Source organism: Paralichthys olivaceus, chromosome 13 (assembly GCF_024713975.1).
Source record: "Paralichthys olivaceus isolate ysfri-2021 chromosome 13, ASM2471397v2, whole genome shotgun sequence".
In the NCBI taxonomy this organism is placed as follows: domain Eukaryota; kingdom Metazoa; phylum Chordata; class Actinopteri; order Pleuronectiformes; family Paralichthyidae; genus Paralichthys; species Paralichthys olivaceus.
Genome location: NC_091105.1, coordinates 11135197 through 11154537, shown reverse-complemented (window position 1 = coordinate 11154537; position 19341 = coordinate 11135197). Strand labels below are relative to the sequence as shown.

Here is a 19341-nt window from a genome sequence, read left to right as displayed (position 1 = left end):
GTCCCATCGACATAGTAACCCAGTTAACTTACTTCTGGAGGTAACTTATTTTTATGGCTTTGAAACACACCCTTCTTTATTTCTATCTGTATGTTTCCATAGGCCTCTATATTACAGGTATGGGTTTCTGCTCACACATTCCAGTCACAGGTGGTTTGAGGGAGGCCGGCATACGACCTGTGAGTGTGTGGCAAGACTGATAGTGGGACAGGTGCTGTGTTGATGTGTGCATGTGGTTGTGTGTGTGTTAGGCCATGTGTCATGTATATATATCAAGAGATAATTGGAATCGAGGGCACATTCACAGATTGGTTCAGATCACTTTTAGGGTCATTTCACTCACACACCAGCTCACATGAGAGTCAGTACCATTTTTACCAGAGGGGTTTTGCAACACACATGCAGCATACCGGCATATGACAACTCCATACATCTGTCTTCATGTCTCATGTGGCTGTTGCACGCCTGAGAATTGGCACGGCCTGTCCACACCATGGCAGACCCAGTTTTATGCTTGTGATATATGACCACACTCCTGCACCAATTCCCATGCAGCTATAGGGGCTCATTGTTTTATATCACAGCTGTTCATACACTCCTGTTATTCTCTGACATTGTGAAAGCTAAGACTCTCTGGTGGGGGACTGAATTACATAAGAATGGCTCAGTATCAACTAGTGATTATATAATGAGTGGACATAGAAGGAGAAGCTGTCCTAAGTCTCTCTGGCACAGTAGGTGGTCAACAAGTTTTTCAGAGAGGGATGAAGCAGATTAAAATGTATCTTGTGCATCAGTAGATAAATTATACTCACATAGGAGCGATTAGAGGAGAGACTGGGCTTTGACCCGAGATAAAATGAGAACAAAATGTTTAACAGGAAATATTATTTTAAACTGGAAATGAGCAAAAGTGACGTGGCAGAGGACTTCAGTGTGATATGAGAATAAGAGGTTGAGATTCAGATAAATGGAACACGAGGTGCAGATACTGAAATAACGCCAGGTTGGTCCTTGTGTCATGGGTGTCTAAATTTGGAGAGTGAGAGTACGAGGTGTCTTGGTTACTGTTCCAGAAAGCTGATCTTCAGACAGCAACAGGGGGAGGTTCCTCTCTGTCACAGCGGCTGTGGGTGTGGGGGGGTGTATGGTTGGTGTCAACCCAAAGTGAACCGGTCTCTGCTAGTCTGACTGACAAGACTACAGCCTCTAGCCTCATTACCCTGACCTGCATGCAAACTGGCTGTGGCTGGTTTTGCATTATCTGTGGGGGACGTGCAACAGGTGACGCTGAACACTGGTTTCAACTGTCAGATCTACCAGTGGTGGAAGAAGTAGTAGTTAAAGTACCAGTACATTAGTATAACATGTAGAGTTAAACTACTCCTGTATTTGAGATCCTACTTAAGTAAAATAACATGTTAGAAGTACTACCAATTAACACTGGTATTAGTAACAAAAGTATGAGTTCTCCTAGAATACTGGCCTCAGTGACTGTATGTGTGATATTATTAGATGTGTGTGTAAGAAGCATTTTACCATTGGATCATTTAGTCCAGTGCCCTTATGGCTTATGAAATCATTAATGGGAGAGGAAAGGAAGAAAACATTCTACCACACAAATGTATTTTTTATTTTTAGCAAATGGAATTTATATATATCGTTTCAAACCCTATGAAAAACTCAGATCAGAAAAATAGAGATACAGCCAATGTATTTTAAGGGGTCACATGCTTAAAAGGTTAGACACCACTGGTTTAATCTTTAATAAACTATGCATATATGAACAAATAAGATCACTATTTGTTAGATGGATTTTCTTTTGAATTTGACAGAATGTGACCAATGACCAGTGAATCAGTTTGAAGGTGATTGTAGGTTCTTCTCTTCTGTTTTCAGTGTTAATACTGAGGCTTTGTGTACAAACTGATATGGATATTTCATTTCTAAGTTTAACTGTTCTGCTTTTATGTTGCATCACATTTTTGATAAGTAATTCACCCCAATTCTTCAAATAAAAATACAGTTTGTTCATGTTTTATAATGAGAAGAATGAAATGAATGAAAAATCAAATATCAGTGTATAAGGGCCCCAAGTTAAATGATTAAAGATTCAGAAATAATAACAGTAATAACATCAGCGAAATAATGTCATTTAACTGTTAACTGTTCACTTAAAGCAAATTGTGCAGAAATTTTTAAATTGATGTTACACTGATAACCACTGCAGATGTATGCATGTACTTTTCAGATATTTTTAGATGTGTGGTAACGAATGAATGAAGGTGGTACAGAGCCCACTGAGGCCGCATCCTGTTTGTATGTGGCCCATTTTTTATGTGGCACACAGTCCTATAGAAGGTGTAACTGGAGGATAGGTTGAACCAAACTTTCCCCAAAGCCCATAGCACACTCTGGCCTCAATTTGAAAAAAAAACCATCCTCACCAGCTTTCATCCGCTATTTCCCACATCGCTTTCTTTAAACACCAAACTCATTTCCATCTTTTTATTCAGCATTAACCTTTTAATCAGTGATGTCTGAAAACTGGAGCCAAGTTTTTTCACACTCGTCTCCATATAATCAGAAATCTGGGGTCATTTAAAATGCAGAATTGATAAAAACTATTTCAGACATGGCTCAATTTTATAAGTAGATTTTCTGTGCTGAATACTCACACATCAGCAGCAGTACTTCATCTGTCCTGTAGATGGTGACAGCAAACCAGAGGAACTGACCTTTGTATTTTTTCTTCTTCTTCCTTCTGTGAGGATTTATTATCTTCATATAACTATTCAGATCTTGATATCTTTTTTGGTCATATTGCCCAGCCCAAGGAGAGAGAAAGAAAGGAAAAAAGAAGGTATCACTCAGCTTTACCACAACCCCTTTATATGTCCACGTCCTCTACCAGCCCAACATCCCAGACTGATATAGACAAGAAAAAAAACAACAGCAACAACAACAATAATAATAATACTCGTTTAAATACATATTAATATATATATATATATATGATATATATATGAAGAGATATAGACAAGAAAGAAGAGCATACTAACTTACTTACTCACTTATTCTTTTAACATCTTTTAAATTTAATTTAATTGTAGTTATATTGTATTACTTTTATTTTTAGCATTTTTTTTATTGACTTTCAGGTTTTTTTTATTGACTTTTATGATCTTTTTAACATAATTTAAGGGGTTTTACTTACTTTTACTTTTAGGTTTTTTTTACTTACTTTCAGGATTAGTTTTTGCTTAATTTTACTCTAGTTTTTTTCTTTAACTTACTTTAACTTTTAGGGTTTTTACTTACTTTAAACTGCAGGGTATATTTTTTTACTTACATTTATTTTTAGGGTATTTACGCTTACTTTTACTTCGGACCCTGTACTGATACAGGGTAGTACTTCTTGAGTACTTCTTGAGTACTTCTGTGGGCTGCATATTCTTCAGCTGTAGTGGAGTGCGCGCATGGCGACGGGAGCGCGCGCGGCGGAGGGGCGGGGCCGCGCAGTGAGCAGCGCAGGCAGGGATGAAACTTGTCCCGGATATTTACCTCCTGACTCTACCTGGATCCTCCGACGCGCCCCGGCTCGAGGTGTGATCCGTCTCTGAAGCGGGACGACCGAGGTACACTCTTCTCTTTTTATACACATTCACACCTTTTCTTCCCCAAACACGACCAAACAGAAAACTGTCAACTTTGCCAAGTTTCGAGGAGCGCCGTGTGTGGAGCAGACTCTGGCCGGGCTGAGTTCCTCCTCCTGGGTGTAGCTGCAGGAAAGTTCAGCCTGTCAACAGGTTCCTTGTTCGCGCTGCGGCTCAAAGTGCAGAGAAATCACAGCAGAGTTTATGATCGACTGGAGCTGTCAGAGAACACGGATCCTCAGAGCCAGGCCCCTGGTTATTCATTAAATCCAAAGGCTGTCACAGTTTTACCCTCGACAGTGTGTGTTTGTTTCTTGTTTCTTGTTCAGTCATACAGATGAGGCTGAGTTACACAAGTCTTGATATGTGTCTAAAGGGATAGTTCACCCAAAAATGAAGATTCACTCATTAACTCCTCACCACTGTTCCGGTGGAGGGGTGGGAGAAGTGTTTGAGTCCACAAAACACTTTTAGAGTTTCAGGGGTGAACAGTGCTGCAGCCAGATCCAGTAGAATTGAAGTAACTGGTGACCAATTCAAACAAAAAAAACTACAGGAAAAAAAACATAAAATGCTTCCATACTGCTCCTGTGGTGTCATCCAAGTGTCTGTAAGCCCAAACATTCAAATTTGACTTCAAAGAAGGTCGATTACACCATCAGTTTTTGGTGAACTATCCCTTTAAAGCATCATAAGTGATGATAACTTTATTTGTATCTGCTGTGTGGATACAAACATAAACACAGGCTTCACAAATATATGCAAACACCCGGTGAAGCCTGCCACATCATAATGAATCTGCTTTTACCTGTAGCATTGACTTGTAAATTCATCAGAGGCCTGTCTGTGATGAAGGACTAGTCACCAGACTGGGACCAGCTCTGGCTTTAATGCATTCACAGTGAGTCGCTTGTGTTCAAACATTAACTCAAACACTGTGTGTCCTTTCAGGAAAAACACAGAGCGACAGGCCGGCCCCGATCCATCAATCCTTCACCTGGAGAACAACACAGGACACATGTACGTTCAAACACACAGATGCATACAGATGCACACACGCACAGAACCACACATACTCTCATGGGGAGTTATAGTCAAAGTCAGGGTGAGGTTTTAAGTGCCTGTGCACATGCATGCATTAGCTGTGCATGCGTGTGTGTTTTGTGCGTTCATGCATTTCTTCTACTAGCAGGTCTGTTGCAGAGCCGTTGATGGGCGTGCTCGACTCTGAAAATGTTTAACATTCTTATCATTCAGCTGCCTGTGAAAGGCGGAGAGATGCAGAAGGAGAGCAGCAGAGAGAGGGAAGGGACATGTTCAGACCAGGCCAAATAATAAGGAAACACAGAGACACACACAGACACACACACACACACACACACACACAGTCACTCCTTTGCATTCACAGGGCATTACTCACTGCAGCCTGACGCTTCATCTAGCACATATATTACTCACTGCACAATGTCATCCTGAGGGAGGGGCTTTTTATTGGAAGACAGCCTCCACACATCTGACACTGTTTTTGTGGTTATGTGTGTGTGTGTGTGTGTGTGTGTGTCTTCAGGTCCCCTCGCAGTGACAAGCTGAGGGCCGGGTGTTTGTCTTGAGAGGGAGGCAGAGTTACCGTGGTAACAGACATGCCAAAACCGGACCTGCTCTGCCTGGTTCAGCTGTTGAACGGCACCATCGAGACCTTCAGAGTCAGCGTGCGTAACACACACAAACACAAACACACACACACTGTTTCCTGTCTGCCGTTGAGGAGATCATATGTTGCTCTCGTCCGTCTCTGTTCTGCTGCTAACGATCCTAACGTCAGTGCATGATATAGTGAGCGACTATTCTTTCCTTTTCACATTGATCCACATCTCTTGTTCTACACTTTGCCCTTGAGGTGAAGGACTCGCTCACTTCCTACTAGCTCATGCAGGTTATCATACTTGGGAATCTTTTACACCGTCACTTTATCAATTCATAGGAAGCCCAACAGGCACACACACACAGACACACACACACACACACACACACACACACACACACACACACATGCAGACAACAACAGCTTACTGAGCAGCATCTTCATCTGCATCATCTACAGAACTTGTGCTGCAGACAGTCTTTTCATGTTTTTCACCTGCATTTATACATCATTGATTATTATGTAGAGGAATCCCCTGAAAAAGCAAAATAACCATCCCTTTCTATACATGAAGGACGACTGCAGCATACGAAATGGTGAAATTACAAATACTCGACTGTTAAATGTCAGTCCCAGTTTTGGCTGGTATGATAATGTCCTTGTTGTTTCCATCTTTCAGAAGCAGGATGAAGGCGTGGTTCTGTTGGACCAAGTGTGCAACCACCTGGGCCTGCAGGAGAGGCAGCTCTTCAGTCTGCAGATCAGAGAATCCAGCACAGCCATCGCCTCGATCACAGCCAACACACACTCTCCTGTGAGCTCACTGTTCCTCTCCCGCACATTTAGGGCTGAGTTTGTAATGCATCACACTCGCTGATTGCTGTTTAGACGATGATGGCCACAGGGTACTCTGTTCTCTTTTAAGCTCCAGTTAGCCATTATACTTAATGAATTTCTTTCTCTCAGAGATGGTTGGAGCCTGAGAAACCCTTCAAGAAGCAGATAAAAGGTATCTCACTCCACAGACTTTAATAATATTTTAAATTAATTTGATCACATGGCTGAAGATGGAGGTGTTCCGATACCGATACCAGCATTGGAAATGCCTCAGAAACTACTGAAAATGCTGGGTTGGGCTTCAGCGAGTACGTGGATATGAAAATGTCAGCAGTTTGACAATATTTCATGCTGGAAGTGCACTTAAACAGATATTTAAAGGAAGTAATTGTTGTGTATCTGTAGATTTGTGTATTTGTTTTCCTTTTCAGTTACGACTATTTAACGTGATGGTAAAAAAAGTTCCTGTCAAATCCTCTGGCATCAGATCAGTACACCAGTACATTGGCCGATACCCAAAGACCAGTTATCAGGCTCATTATCAGGAAGGGAACATTATATATCGGAACATCTCTAGCTAAAGAGGATGTGTAAGATGGAGAAGGAACAGCAGGGGATTGAGGTGAACTTTACTGTAGGTCATGTTTGATAAGATGACATTTCCCTGCAGGTCTCGCATCTCCCTTTTATCTGAACTTCAGAGTGCGATTCTTTATCTCTGATCCCAACTCTCTGCAGCATGAACAGACAAGGTGAGTGTGAGTGTGAGTGTGAGTGTGTGTGTGTGTGTGTGTGTGTGTGTGTGTGTGTGTGTGTGTGTGTGTGTGTGTGTGTGTGTGTGTGTGTGTGTGTGTGTGTGTGTTAAACAGCAGACATATATCAAGTATTGATCTGGTCAATTTGTGTGGCACAGAAAGGTCCTTTCTGCCAGGCTTATGGGTAAAATTGAAGGATTTATTTGTTTATAATGCTGGGGCCAAATAGATAAAGTGCTGTTTTTGTGATAGACAGTGGCAGCTCTAAGTGAAAGTTAAAGAGCTGTGCTTGTTCATCTCATGTCATACAGTAATTATGAGTCTCCGCACTTGTAAATTATACTCACACCAACTTCTCACTTGTGACTAGGAAACATTTTTTGGAAAGCTAAGATGAAGGCAAGAAATATGGATGCCTTACATTAAACAAATTAAACCCAGATTGAATGGATTTGGTGTTATATTGAAACTGCTGATGTCTTGATGATGCTTGCAAGTCATTTATATTAATAATGTAAATTTAGTTTATCCACTTGCATGATTTGAGATTCAAGAAGTTAATTCTCACTGTGCAAGCACAAAGAAATTATCCTCATCCTCAAATCAAATTGTGCCGGTTTACACAAGTAAAATGATTCTAAAGTGAAGTTGAGGGAATGAGGAGGAATACAATAGCAGATAAAAATAAAGTAAGATAAATAATAAATAGTATGAATATTGCACAGACCATTTAAGTGGTATGATAAACATGATTGTAGTTGCAGTGCTTTAAGGTGACATGATGAATACGATAAATATTTCACATGATGATAATATTTGATTTAAAACACAAATATGTCAAACCACTTTAAAGACTTTCTCTTGTCCCTGCAGACATCTGTACTTCCTCCAGATCAGGAGCGACATCAGAGAAGGACGGTCAGTAACACACACAAACTCAACAACAAGCCCTAACTCAACTGCCCGGCCTCTCGTGCACAGTTTGCGTTGAGATGTTACAGTGTGTAATCACAGAGTATGATTGCAGGTTGCAGTGTCCGCTGAGTGCAGCTGTGGTGTTGGCCTCGTACGCCGTGCAGTGTAAGTTCCACCTGTTCCTATAGAGACAAAAGATTAATGACTTAATAATAAGTCTCAATAAGCAGCAGTAGCTCGATTATAGCACCCCGGATGTCAGCGTGTGCATTTGTTGTGTCTCTTTCCATCATCTGCAGCGGAGATGGGCGATCACTGTCTGACACGACCCCCTGGTTACCTCTCAAAGTGCCACTTTATCCCTGAACAAGATGAAGACTTTCTGTGTAAAGTGGAGGATCTGCATCCACAGCACAAGTAATTTAATCTGCCACTGAAGAGCAACTGGTTTGATGTGCAGCTGGTTGCTGTTGTTGCATGTGATTGTGTTTGTGTGCGCGTGTTCCCAGGGGGCTGAAGCAGAGCGAGGCAGAGTTGTGTTTCCTCAACACAGCACGGACGATGGAGTTGTATGGAGTTGAGCTGCATGCTGCCATGGTAGCGTTGTTAATTCACTATATCACTCTCTGATTTAAATTTCTCTGCATCCATTTGATTCATCTCTTGTATGACACCTTTTCTCTCTCTCTCTCTCTCTCTTTCTCTTTGTGTGTGTGTGTCTCTCTCAGGATGTCAACAATACCCCTCTGATGGTGGGATTGGCCTCAAGTGGAGTTGCAATATTCTGTAATATGATTTGCTCCAGTTTCTTCCCCTGGTGAGTGATGCTGCTGGTAATTAGACGTCTGCTCTCTGTATTTTTCTCAAACTAATTGATTTTTCCTCTTGTAGGGTGAATATAATCAAGATTTCATTTAAGAGGAAGCGCTTCCTTATACATCTGAAATGTAAACACGTGAGTCTCCACCATTTGTTTGTTCTTACTTGTTTAAAGACCTGCAGAGAGCAAACTTGTTTTTAATGTCTGGACGCACTTGGCTGGTATGTCCATTTATATTTGGAGTAGTACCTGGGGGGTTTATGCACAATGCTTTCATGTTTTTAACTGTGAGAACAGGCCAGCAACAAATGCAACCTGAGCGGCTGAAGTTCCACACGCATATGACGCATTATAAAGAATTAAAAAGATCATCACCGGTGTATGTTGCAGGGTGAGACGCAGGACTGTGAGGTGTCTCTGATCCTGCCCTGTCCTAAAACCTGTAAAATCCTGTGGCGGTCCTGTGTGGATCATCACTCTTTCTTCAGCTCCAACCGCTCAACCCCCAAACTCAACAACAGCACGGTTCAGTCCTACACCAAGCTGATAACGCAGCACCTGGGCTTCAGCAACAGTAAAACCGAGAGGTGAGTCACTATCCGCACATCAATACTGAACTTTTACAGATGTTCAGTCTCTCCCCTCTCACATTGCAGTGGTCCAGTGTGCCATCGAGTGGTGGGAGGGATGGTGTGGAACCCAGTCCTGCAGAGATCGATTTCATCAGAGTATCTCGAGACCAAGAGTCTGCCCTCCAGATCGCCGCCGTCTACCCCAAATTGGTATGACCTGCAGCCGTAAAACCAGCAGTCATTAAGTCATGCTTAATGATAATTGAATGATATTTGCTGATATACCATAAGTATTCAATATTATACTGATGGGATGCTCTGGGGAAGATGGCCAGTAGGCTTTATCATCCCTACTGGTTTAATTTCTATACTTTGGTGTGACGCTGAAATGTGAAACTGACGTTAAATTGTATTATTTATGATGTTCAAAATAATACATGAACCTGAAAGTTGTTGTTTTGTCTCTCTGGCAGGCGAAGCCCTCGAGTTCGTCACGGAATCCATAAACCACGCCCGTCCTCAATGGAGCTGACCAATGAGCTTAAAGACATGTCGGAGGGAGAGGACGTGTTCTACACTTACAGAGCATCTGTGAGCAGCAGCAAGGACAGTGATGGAGACACTTCACCACAGCAGTTAGTATCACATGCAACAGAAATACTGTCTTTCTCAAGCTCTCTCCTAATTCACCAGGGTTTGGTGGCAGGACGTATGATAGCAGGGAGTTTAATAGTTTCTTTGTTGAAATGACATTTGGATTTAGTGCAATGTTTAACTGAAAGAGCTGCAGTATAAATAATGCAGTATTTCAGTTGGTGAATGCTCAAACAGATCATATGACAACTTTAATTGAGAAACATCCTGCTGTTGTCTGATTTACTGATGAGTTTCAGCCAATGATGGTTTATTCAGGAAACAAGAAGCACCACTCTGTTCCTATGCTTCAAATCAAAGGGAGAAAAATGTACCATTTAAATTGCAGCTACTGTTTTTTTCTCTCAGTGATTCAACTCGAAGTTATGCAAGTATTAAAATATGAGCAAAAAATGATTAAGGTATGAGAACAGGGAAAATTACATTATTATCAAATATATGAAAGTCACGTATTACGCCACAAATCAGAGTAGGGAAAAAAATCGACTTATTTCATCTCTTTCAGTCTTTCTGCCGTTTTTACCCGTGGACCAGATGAGGTTTTGTTCCCAGCCGATGACAGTATTGGAGAGGAGGAAAGCTCCCACCCCTACGACAAGGTCTGATCTCTTATCTCCAGCTCTAAATGAGAGTGTTACCATGTCTCCATTCATCTATGTTCACGTGTGTGTTGATTCTGAGTACTTGTGTCCATGCAGGGCGCTCTCGGCGATGGAGACTTGATGCTCATATGTATCGCCCCTGATCATGAGGGCAAGTTTGGCTTCAATGTTAAAGTGAGTCTCTCTCTTACATTCCTTCTACGTCTCTTACTCTCACCACACAAGGCAAAGTTTAATTGTTGTATTTTTGTTTACACACATTGTGTTTCTTTACTCTAATCCGGCTTCATTCAATTTCCTAACTCCTCCTAGGGTGGGGTTGATCAGAAGATGCCTCTAGCCGTATCCCATGTTAAACCTGACTCTCCGGTAAGAGGATGGGTTTGTGTTTTGTTGGTCTCCAGGTTGATTGTGATGAATAACTGATATTTGTGTAACCAAGTGCTCTGAGCTGAACAGAGCTGTAACATTTGGTCGATTATTGATTAGTTGCATGACAAAAAAATGGAATTGTCGATTATTTTGATTTCATCTTTATTATTGATTTCATCTTTATCATCACAGATAATGATAAAACTATAATACATTTGTTGTCCTTTGTTGTTTGTAGGCAGGTCGATGTGAGCCCAAACTCCTGGAGGGAGACCTGGTCGTCCTCATCAATGGTCGAGACATTTCCGAGCACACACATGATCAGGTCGTCATGTTCATAAGAGCCAGCAGAGAGTCGCACTCCAGAGAGCTCGCCCTGCTCATCAGACGTAAAGGTGAGTGAGGGAGAGAGGGAGCCAGAAAAGTGCTGAAGCAGCATGTGATCCAAGAGTGAGCTCGGTCTGTCAGGTCGCTGTGAATATTAATGACAGCCTTGAACCGTCCTTGTGTTTCAGGTTCTGGCAGAGCGGCGCCCCTGCTACAGTTATTTCCCACCCTCACGCTCACCGGCCCATCGCAGGGAGACAAAGTTCAGTCCCCTGGCCCGTCGGAGCAGGTTACGACACTGGAGGAATCGATGAGGCAGCTGGAGAGAGGAATACAGTCCGGCACGCTCTGTTTCCATTTTGAGGTATTTTAAATGCAGGTGGAAGTGAAACAGTGTTTTTTTTGTAGAACCAAAACACACAAAGGGGTCTGCTTGTCTTTCCTCTCAGTTATTCAGTGGGATCATAATGAGCCTTTTAAGTCCTGTTGTGTGGACAGATGTTGGCTCTAATCTTCACTTGTATTTAAACAAAGATGCTGTGACTCGCCTGGAATTTGTAGTTTCTGTTTAGCCCCTTTTCCACTGGTCAGAAAACACATCACACCCACTAACATTTGGCTTTTGTTGCAATGGGAATGGATACAATCGGCATTCACTACAGGGTCAAATGACACAAAGTAGACACAGGTTTTTATCGGCGCTGGTTTCTTTTTCTTTATTTTGGCAGTGTAGACGCTGGCTCTGCACTTTTCTGGTGCAAAGTCATGACATGCGTTGAATTTCCTGGCGTTTGCCCACAAACGTTACAAATTCTCTTTTTATATCTTGGGAATATCATTTTACAATGTTCTTAATATGTTGTAAAATTTAATAAGACAGTGAAGTGAGAGAGCTTCTCAGTTTCCTGCACGTATGTGACATTGAAAATGACTCACAGGGGGGAAAAACACAAAGCCAAACTTGTCTACTTACAATGGGAAAGGAGACAAATGCCAAAATGCTACCTGTAAACACCCAATAGGTTTGATGTAGAAGAGGTTTTAGTGTGTGTTTGTGTGTGTTTATGTGTTTGTTTGTGTTTGCATGCTTGTCATTTCTAGAATTTATACAGGAGGAAGCATGGTTTGTCGCTGACTTGCGCTCAACTCCCAGAGAACATGGAAAAGAATCGGTACAAGGATGTTTTACCTTGTAAGTGCTGCTTATTCTGACTGTCTGTGTGTCTGTGCCTACATGCCTCCTCCCCTTCCTCCCTCAGTAGCTCTGTGCAACCTTTCTAACATTTATCTAGCGCTCACCGCTGTGGCACCTCATGAAATTGGATTGGCCGATCCTGCGGTGTACTGAAGGCTCTGTTATGACCCCGTATGGCGCTGTCCTGCTCTCCTTTCAGATGATGCTACCAGAGTGGTGCTCCAGGGCCAGGAGGACTACATCAACGCCAGCCACATCACGGTGAACATCAGTAATGTGAAGCTGTGCTGTTTGTCCCTGTCTTACTTTTAATGTAAATTAATCATCTGTGTGGTGTGTGTATATGTATGCATGTTTGTGTGTGTATGTGTGTGTGTTTGTCCGTCTCTTAGGTGGCGCCCCCGGTGTCTGGTGTGTGTTTACGTTATGTTGCGGCTCAGGGTCCTCTGCCACAGACCTGCACTCACTTTTGGCAAACTGTGTGGGAGCAGCAGACACACGCCATCATCATGCTTACAACTCTGACAGAGAGGGGACGGGTATACATACTTCTTCATGTTCATACCGTCATACTGTAAACACACACTCCCACACAAACTTACACTCACACTGAGGTAGATTTGAGCAGAGAATGAGGGAAACACTTGAACTTACACAACTCAGCGTCAGCTATGTCTTAACATAGTGATTAGTGCAGCACGCTGCTTCATGTTTACTGGAGACACAATCACTGTAATTAAACAGTTTGGCAGTGGTGTTTGCACACACAAATAATCAATTGGCACGGCTGTGAGTAATGACAGGGTTTCACCGCACAGAAAACAGCTGAATGTAAAAAGTGAGTGGGACGCCAGTGATAAATAATTTGAGGGTGAAGTCACATCCTCAGAGAGACACAGGCAGCGAGCTATCAAGGTCCTGCTGAATGAAGATGTCTCTGCTTCGACTTGCCTGTTGCCTGGTAACCAGATGCTCTTATTAATTGGTAATTTTCCTGACATTCATCAAGTACTCTGAGTTTCTCTGTACTTGAGGAGCACACTCACACACTCACACACACACACACACACACACACACACACACACACACACACACACACACACACACACACATACACACACACACATACACACATACACACACTGTGTCAGTTCACATCCTGCTCCTGATGAATTGCCTTTGTTCCTCTGACTGCGAGCTGGAACACACCAACGCTGATGTTGATTCCATGAGAGCAGAGCAGCAGCAGCAGCTGATGCAGCAGCAGTTTGATAAACTTTATCCAGACTGATGACTCACACATGAAGTCATGTCATATTTCATGTGATGCCACTTTGCAGACTAAGTGCCACCAGTACTGGCCGCATCCACCTGAAGTGAAGGACTACGGGCACATGCGGGTGAAGTGTCACTCAGAAGAGTGTAACCTTGCATATGTGACGCGGCATTTCACTCTGACACACACACAGGTACAGTAGCAAACAGAACTCAACTACTTAATTTCAATCAATAATTAAATAATAACTATGTCTGCCAAGGATGTGATGTTTGGCCCCTGTCCGTTTTTCCATATGTTTGTTTCTAAGCAAAATTATGCAAAAACTACCTGGCAGATTACCATGAAACTTGGTGGAAGGATGTGGTATGGATCAGGGTAGAACTCATTCAGTTTTGATACGGATCTGGATCATGGGGAGAATCCAGGAATTGGAAAGTTGCATTTTTAAACATTTTCCTTGAGCTTTCAGAGAATAGTTCATGGATCTTGATCAGTCAGACACGTTTAGGGGACTGATAATTTTTATTTATAAAAATCTGGATCTTGTGAATTTAAATGTGGTTTTATAAGCAGACTATTGGGCCTTGGTTTAGACTAGGCTCAAACAAAAAAAGTCTCAGACTTAACTTTGGGACATAACAATGAGTGTTTTTTTCGGTTTTCTGATTTTTGTATTGGACAAAACAATCGATCGATCGAAACAACAACAGTTGACATATTTTATTTCCTCAAAAAACATGAGTAGAGCATGTGTTGTGGAAACGTTTCGTTTCTATGTTTGCAGTGGCATGTACCATGTTTGTGCCATATGTCACATAACAGAGCTCACCACAGGCAGCGGCCACTCCTGGCAAACTCACTGCAGCCAGCATTCGGCCACTTCCGTTTGGGTGGCTGGGCCTGCATGAGTGCGTGGGTGGGCATGTGCATTAGGGTGTGCTAACAAATTTTGTGGCGTGTCTGTGTGTGTGTTTGTGTAGGCAGGTGTGTTTTTTTTCTGATCAGGACTTTGTATGAAACATAATGAGATTAAAGGAGCTGTATTCCTCATAAACCTCCACAGCAAGCAGGTAAATAAATATGTGATGCTCAAGGAGGCATGAAGTATGAATGCACACACATGCATACACAGTTACTGCTGTGTGGGCCCATCTGTTCCTCTGGCGGAGCGAGTTAATCCCTGCATGGAGTCACAGGCCACAAGCCCATTATAAACTCTAAACTCAGCCATTCTCCTCCCTGCCTAATGTTTTTTTTGTGAGGTCTTTTCCTCTATCATCTCCCCACCCCAACTGTTTATCAGTTTTCATCTCTCTGTGTCCCTCTTCACTTTTTAATCTCACCTACTGGTCACGTGTGTGTTTTGCTCTCCTCACCTGCTCTGTTTTTTCCATCACACCCTCTGTGGTTTTTTATTTCCTCTCATACTGACTGAGTAATATCAGTGTTTGAGCCTGTAGTGCTGCGATGTTCTTCTCATGTGGGAGATGTTTTCCCAAAGATTTATTATCACATTAACCAGTGGTTGTCCAGCACTCACATTATTTCTCACTATCCCTCTCTTTTTGTCATTTGTGTGTGTGTGTGTGTGTGTGTGTGTGTGTGTGTGCGTGTGCGCACACTTAGAGGGGTGAGGAACGTACAGTCACACACCTGCAATATGTTGCGTGGCCGGACCACGGTGTACCCGATGACCCTTCGGATTTCCTGCTGTTTATCAGTTCAGTCAGGGAGAGGAGGAAAGGCAAGGAGCCATTAATGGTACACTGCAGGTAACGTACACACACACTCACACTCACACACATTCTTGTTCTATCTTAGTGAGGACACTCATTGGCATAATGCATTCCCATAATGCAGGAGGCTCGAGGCCTCCTGCAGTAGCCACGGGTTCGACCCTTTGCTGTGAGTCTTCAGTCAGTCTCTCTCCTCCGAATTTCACACTTGAGCTGCTTTCAGACATGCACTGAACCCTGGAGACCCCGCCTCCGCAGTGGCTGTATGGGTGAACGCAAATGTACAAGTGAGAGCCTTCTGAGTTTCTCCAGACTTTCAAGGTCTGAAAGCTTTTCTAAACGTGTCTGTGTGGAGAATCTCCTGCTGCGTTGTGCATATTTGAAAGTCCCAAAACATTTTTTAAAATGCATTCCCTAACCCCTTAACCTAACCTTAACCATCATAACTAAATGCCTAACCCTGACCTAGAGTATTCCTGCAGTCCAGACCTAATCCTAACCCTTACCCTAGACTCCAACCTATTTGGATGCACATGAACCAATTATAATATAATATAATATAACCCTAAAAACAAGACCTTTAAAAAACAGTGAGGGCAGGCCAAAAGGTCCTCACTTTCCCAGGATGCACAAAATGGTCCTCACAAGTTATAAGTACAAGTACACACAGACATGCCAGCATGTACCTGCCTCTGCTATACACTTAACGCTGTGTTTGTTTTGCATTGCATTTTCAGCGCTGGGATTGGACGGACAGGTGTTCTGATCACTATGGAAACGGCGCTGACTCTGTTGGATGACGGTCGGCCGGTGTTCCCACTGGACATTGTCAAAACACTGAGAGATCAGCGAGCCATGATGGTTCAGACCACGGTACAAAGACACAGAGCAGGGATTCATGCTTTGCTTGTTACGTGATACTTCAGGCCACAGCAGTCGTTCTTTCTCTTATTAAATTCTTTATTTTAGGGTTCGTCTGTCTACATGTAATCTATAGCTTCTCTGCAGCCTGAGGCATCTTGTTTTTGTCTTGTAGGAAAAGCCTTTAGGTGGAGAAACCTTTTTTTTTTAAAGGCGTGACCACAGAGAACATTACATGTTGTACACTGTGTCCACATCTTAGCCTTGTGCCTTTTCGTAGCTGAGATTCATTAAGCATTATGTAGGAATTTAAACCAAAACTTGTTTTTATATTTCATTAGGCACACTGCGATTTCTTAAATGTGGTATTATAGAGATCCTTTCAATCACAAATGAGTTGCATGCTCTTTTTTCTGAAAATATAATGTAAATAAGATGGAGTGGAGACTGACACTGAAATTCACTGTGCTCAGAATTACTTTTTAAAGGCCAGTGGCACAGATTTTTGACATCTGTGAGTCCTGTCGTCTGTAACCTTCATTAATTCACAGAAGCTCGACTGCCTCAGTGTTCCGCTGATGAGCCAGAGCAGGCAGCTGAGGTTGGAAGCCGCGCTCTGTGGTACCTCAGCGGTGGTTGTCGAGGGAGAGGAAAGTGTTACTCATTGCTCTGACAGGAGGCGGTGCTGGGAATATGGCAGCCCTCCAGTCACATGCGTGCTTCAAGGAGCACTGCTGCTACCACTATCACCCGTATTTTGAAAGAGGATCCAGCCCCTGAGGCTTCATCCCTCTGATTGTTTGTGCTGATGTGCAGGTTTCCCCCTCATATGTTTGTGTCTCAGTAATGGAAACATGGAAACATGCAAAGTCAGAGGACAAACCTTAACATTAAGGATCCATGTGGCACAAGTTTGTCTCTATTCTATATGTTAATCTAATTATTAATCTAATTACAATAAAACTAGTCATGTTAGTTGTCCTAAAACACCTGACAGGCTGGATGCAGATGCTTGAAATGTCCTTAATTAAATTTTACAGATAAAAGACCTTAAAAAGTACTAAATTGTCTTAAATTTAGATGGGTCTTAAACTTTTAGGCACGTCAGCCCTAAAGCTCACCGTGAAAAGGTATTAGTTCTGGGGTGTGTTGTTAGTTTGTTTCTGTTCATGCGTTAAACAAATGGCTTCCTAGCCAAGCTGTTAGTTTATGAACATGGGGAAATATAAGTTTTTGATGTTTATAAGTTAACTCTGCAAACTATCAGACAAACCAACGCAGACGAAAACATAACCTCTTTTTCTGGTTGCGTAGTTCCAGTATTATTCTTTACAAATGGAGCAGTGGTCTAATAACTAATACACCTTTGTTTGTTGTGTGTTTCAGTATCAGTTCCAGTTTGTGTGCGAGGCCATTCTACAAGTCCACAAAGAGAAACATGGCGGATCTAAAGCATCTTAACTGAGATCAGCAACAGGACCAGAAATGACTCAATTGAACGGTTTCAGCTTAATTTCAAAGAAAGCGACTTTTAACAGAATGACTTTTTAACAGGTCGACCTCAGTCATGCCTGTGGGACTGGTACACAGACTGGAAAATATAGGAGAGTGTAACTAGCTTCAGAGTACAGCTGTCTGCCCAGATTCAATGTGAGTGGGTGAATCTTAAATCTTAGTTGGCCTTAGTTTTTGCTGATCGTGCATTAAGCTTGTAGAGGCTGTGGTCTCCATAGAGACTGATGTGAGCTGCTAATTTCTGTCCATGATGCCTCTACTCATGAAGTGACTTGTGCCTTGGACTTGTGCCTCCCAGTCAATGGAATCGAACAGGGTCGCTGTAATCTGTAGTTTGTCTCTGTCCAGTGTCAGAGAGGAAGGCAGGCTTTTGATCACTGCCGCAGATACTGTAAGGTCATGGTGGTGCAGCGCTGCATGCTGTCCACCGGAGGAGCACCAGACCCACTGTTCATCACTCTTAAATTATTACGACACTAAATAAACACACTGATTTCTACTGACGTCTGTGCTTTTGTCGTTTGTTCTGACAGCGAGGCAGTGTGAGCTGTTTTGTCACACGTTCTTGCAGAATGAGGCTGCTCACTGAAGCGAGGAGCAGTCTGCTTATTTAACCTTCAGCTGAGTGCTTCTAAAGCTGGCATCATATCACTGCAACTATCTCTGCATCACAGATGAGAGCAAACTGTTTGCTAATGACAAAATATTGGCTTAAATTAAGGACACTATAACAAATCATAGTATTTCTATGTATATTACAGTGTCTCTGCAGGTTATTGATGATGATATTCATTTAGAATTTTAAAAGTTTTGTTTATATTTTTTCTGTGGTTCTTTTTTTCAGAAGTATTCAGTAAAATGTGTGCATAGTATTTACAATGTACCCACTAATACCCTTAAAATACTTGAGAGAAATGATGCAGAATCTTATCACCCCACTCATAAACTAGAATGACACTCAGTAGAGTGCACACTTCCACCTAGGCTCAACAGTCACCATACGAAACCACATTTAATTTCACTTTACTTCCTGATTTGCATTTGGATGTGCACCAAATAGCACAAACTCATAAACATGACTTTGCTAATTGTGCCAGATTTCAATCAACATCAGTGAATTATTTCCTGAGAAATCAATGAAAACTTCAAAAATGTGCCCTATCTCTCAATGTTTACGAAAATTAAAAAATGTGTCCCCTGATCCAGATCTGTGCCAAGATTTTATGGGTTCTTCTTTGGGTCGAATCCCACCCCTCCACAACATCTCATGGACATCCGTTGAGAAGTTTTAGCGTAATACTGGTAGAAAACCACCTCCTTGGTAGATATAATAAGATGAATTATAGCCAGGACCAGCAGATTCTACAACAGAAAAAAACACGGACACTCACTAACATCTGGCTTTTGTCTGCAATGGGAATGGATACAATCAGCATTCACTCTCAGGTCAAATGACTGCTGGATACACAGGTTTTTATCTTCTCCTGCTCTGATCAACAGTGACGGAAACATGACACCCGGGTGACTGCGCTCAGTTTTTTGGTATGTTTGTAGTGATGAACATGACACTGGGGGAAAAACAGAAAGGCAAACTCGTCTACT

General features: G+C 42.3%; 1 protein-coding gene across 1 annotated transcript; it reads left to right on the top strand.

The window, feature by feature from the left end:
* Positions 1–3500: 3500 nt before the first annotated feature.
* On the top strand, positions 3501–18242 carry ptpn3 (protein tyrosine phosphatase non-receptor type 3). Its single transcript, XM_020093446.2, has 27 exons — positions 3501–3638; positions 4608–4676; positions 5224–5365; positions 5978–6112; positions 6265–6307; positions 6806–6887; positions 7764–7808; positions 7918–7970; positions 8105–8222; positions 8315–8402; positions 8534–8622; positions 8697–8760; positions 9016–9212; positions 9282–9407; positions 9671–9832; positions 10357–10450; positions 10550–10627; positions 10766–10822; positions 11064–11220; positions 11341–11516; positions 12254–12344; positions 12547–12608; positions 12740–12886; positions 13689–13817; positions 15254–15399; positions 16101–16236; positions 17611–18242. The coding sequence occupies exons 3-27, from the start codon at positions 5297–5299 to the stop codon at positions 17683–17685; spliced, it is 2619 nt and encodes an 872-aa protein (XP_019949005.2). The 5' UTR covers positions 3501–3638; positions 4608–4676; positions 5224–5296; the 3' UTR covers positions 17686–18242.
* Positions 18243–19341: the final 1099 nt, after the last annotated feature.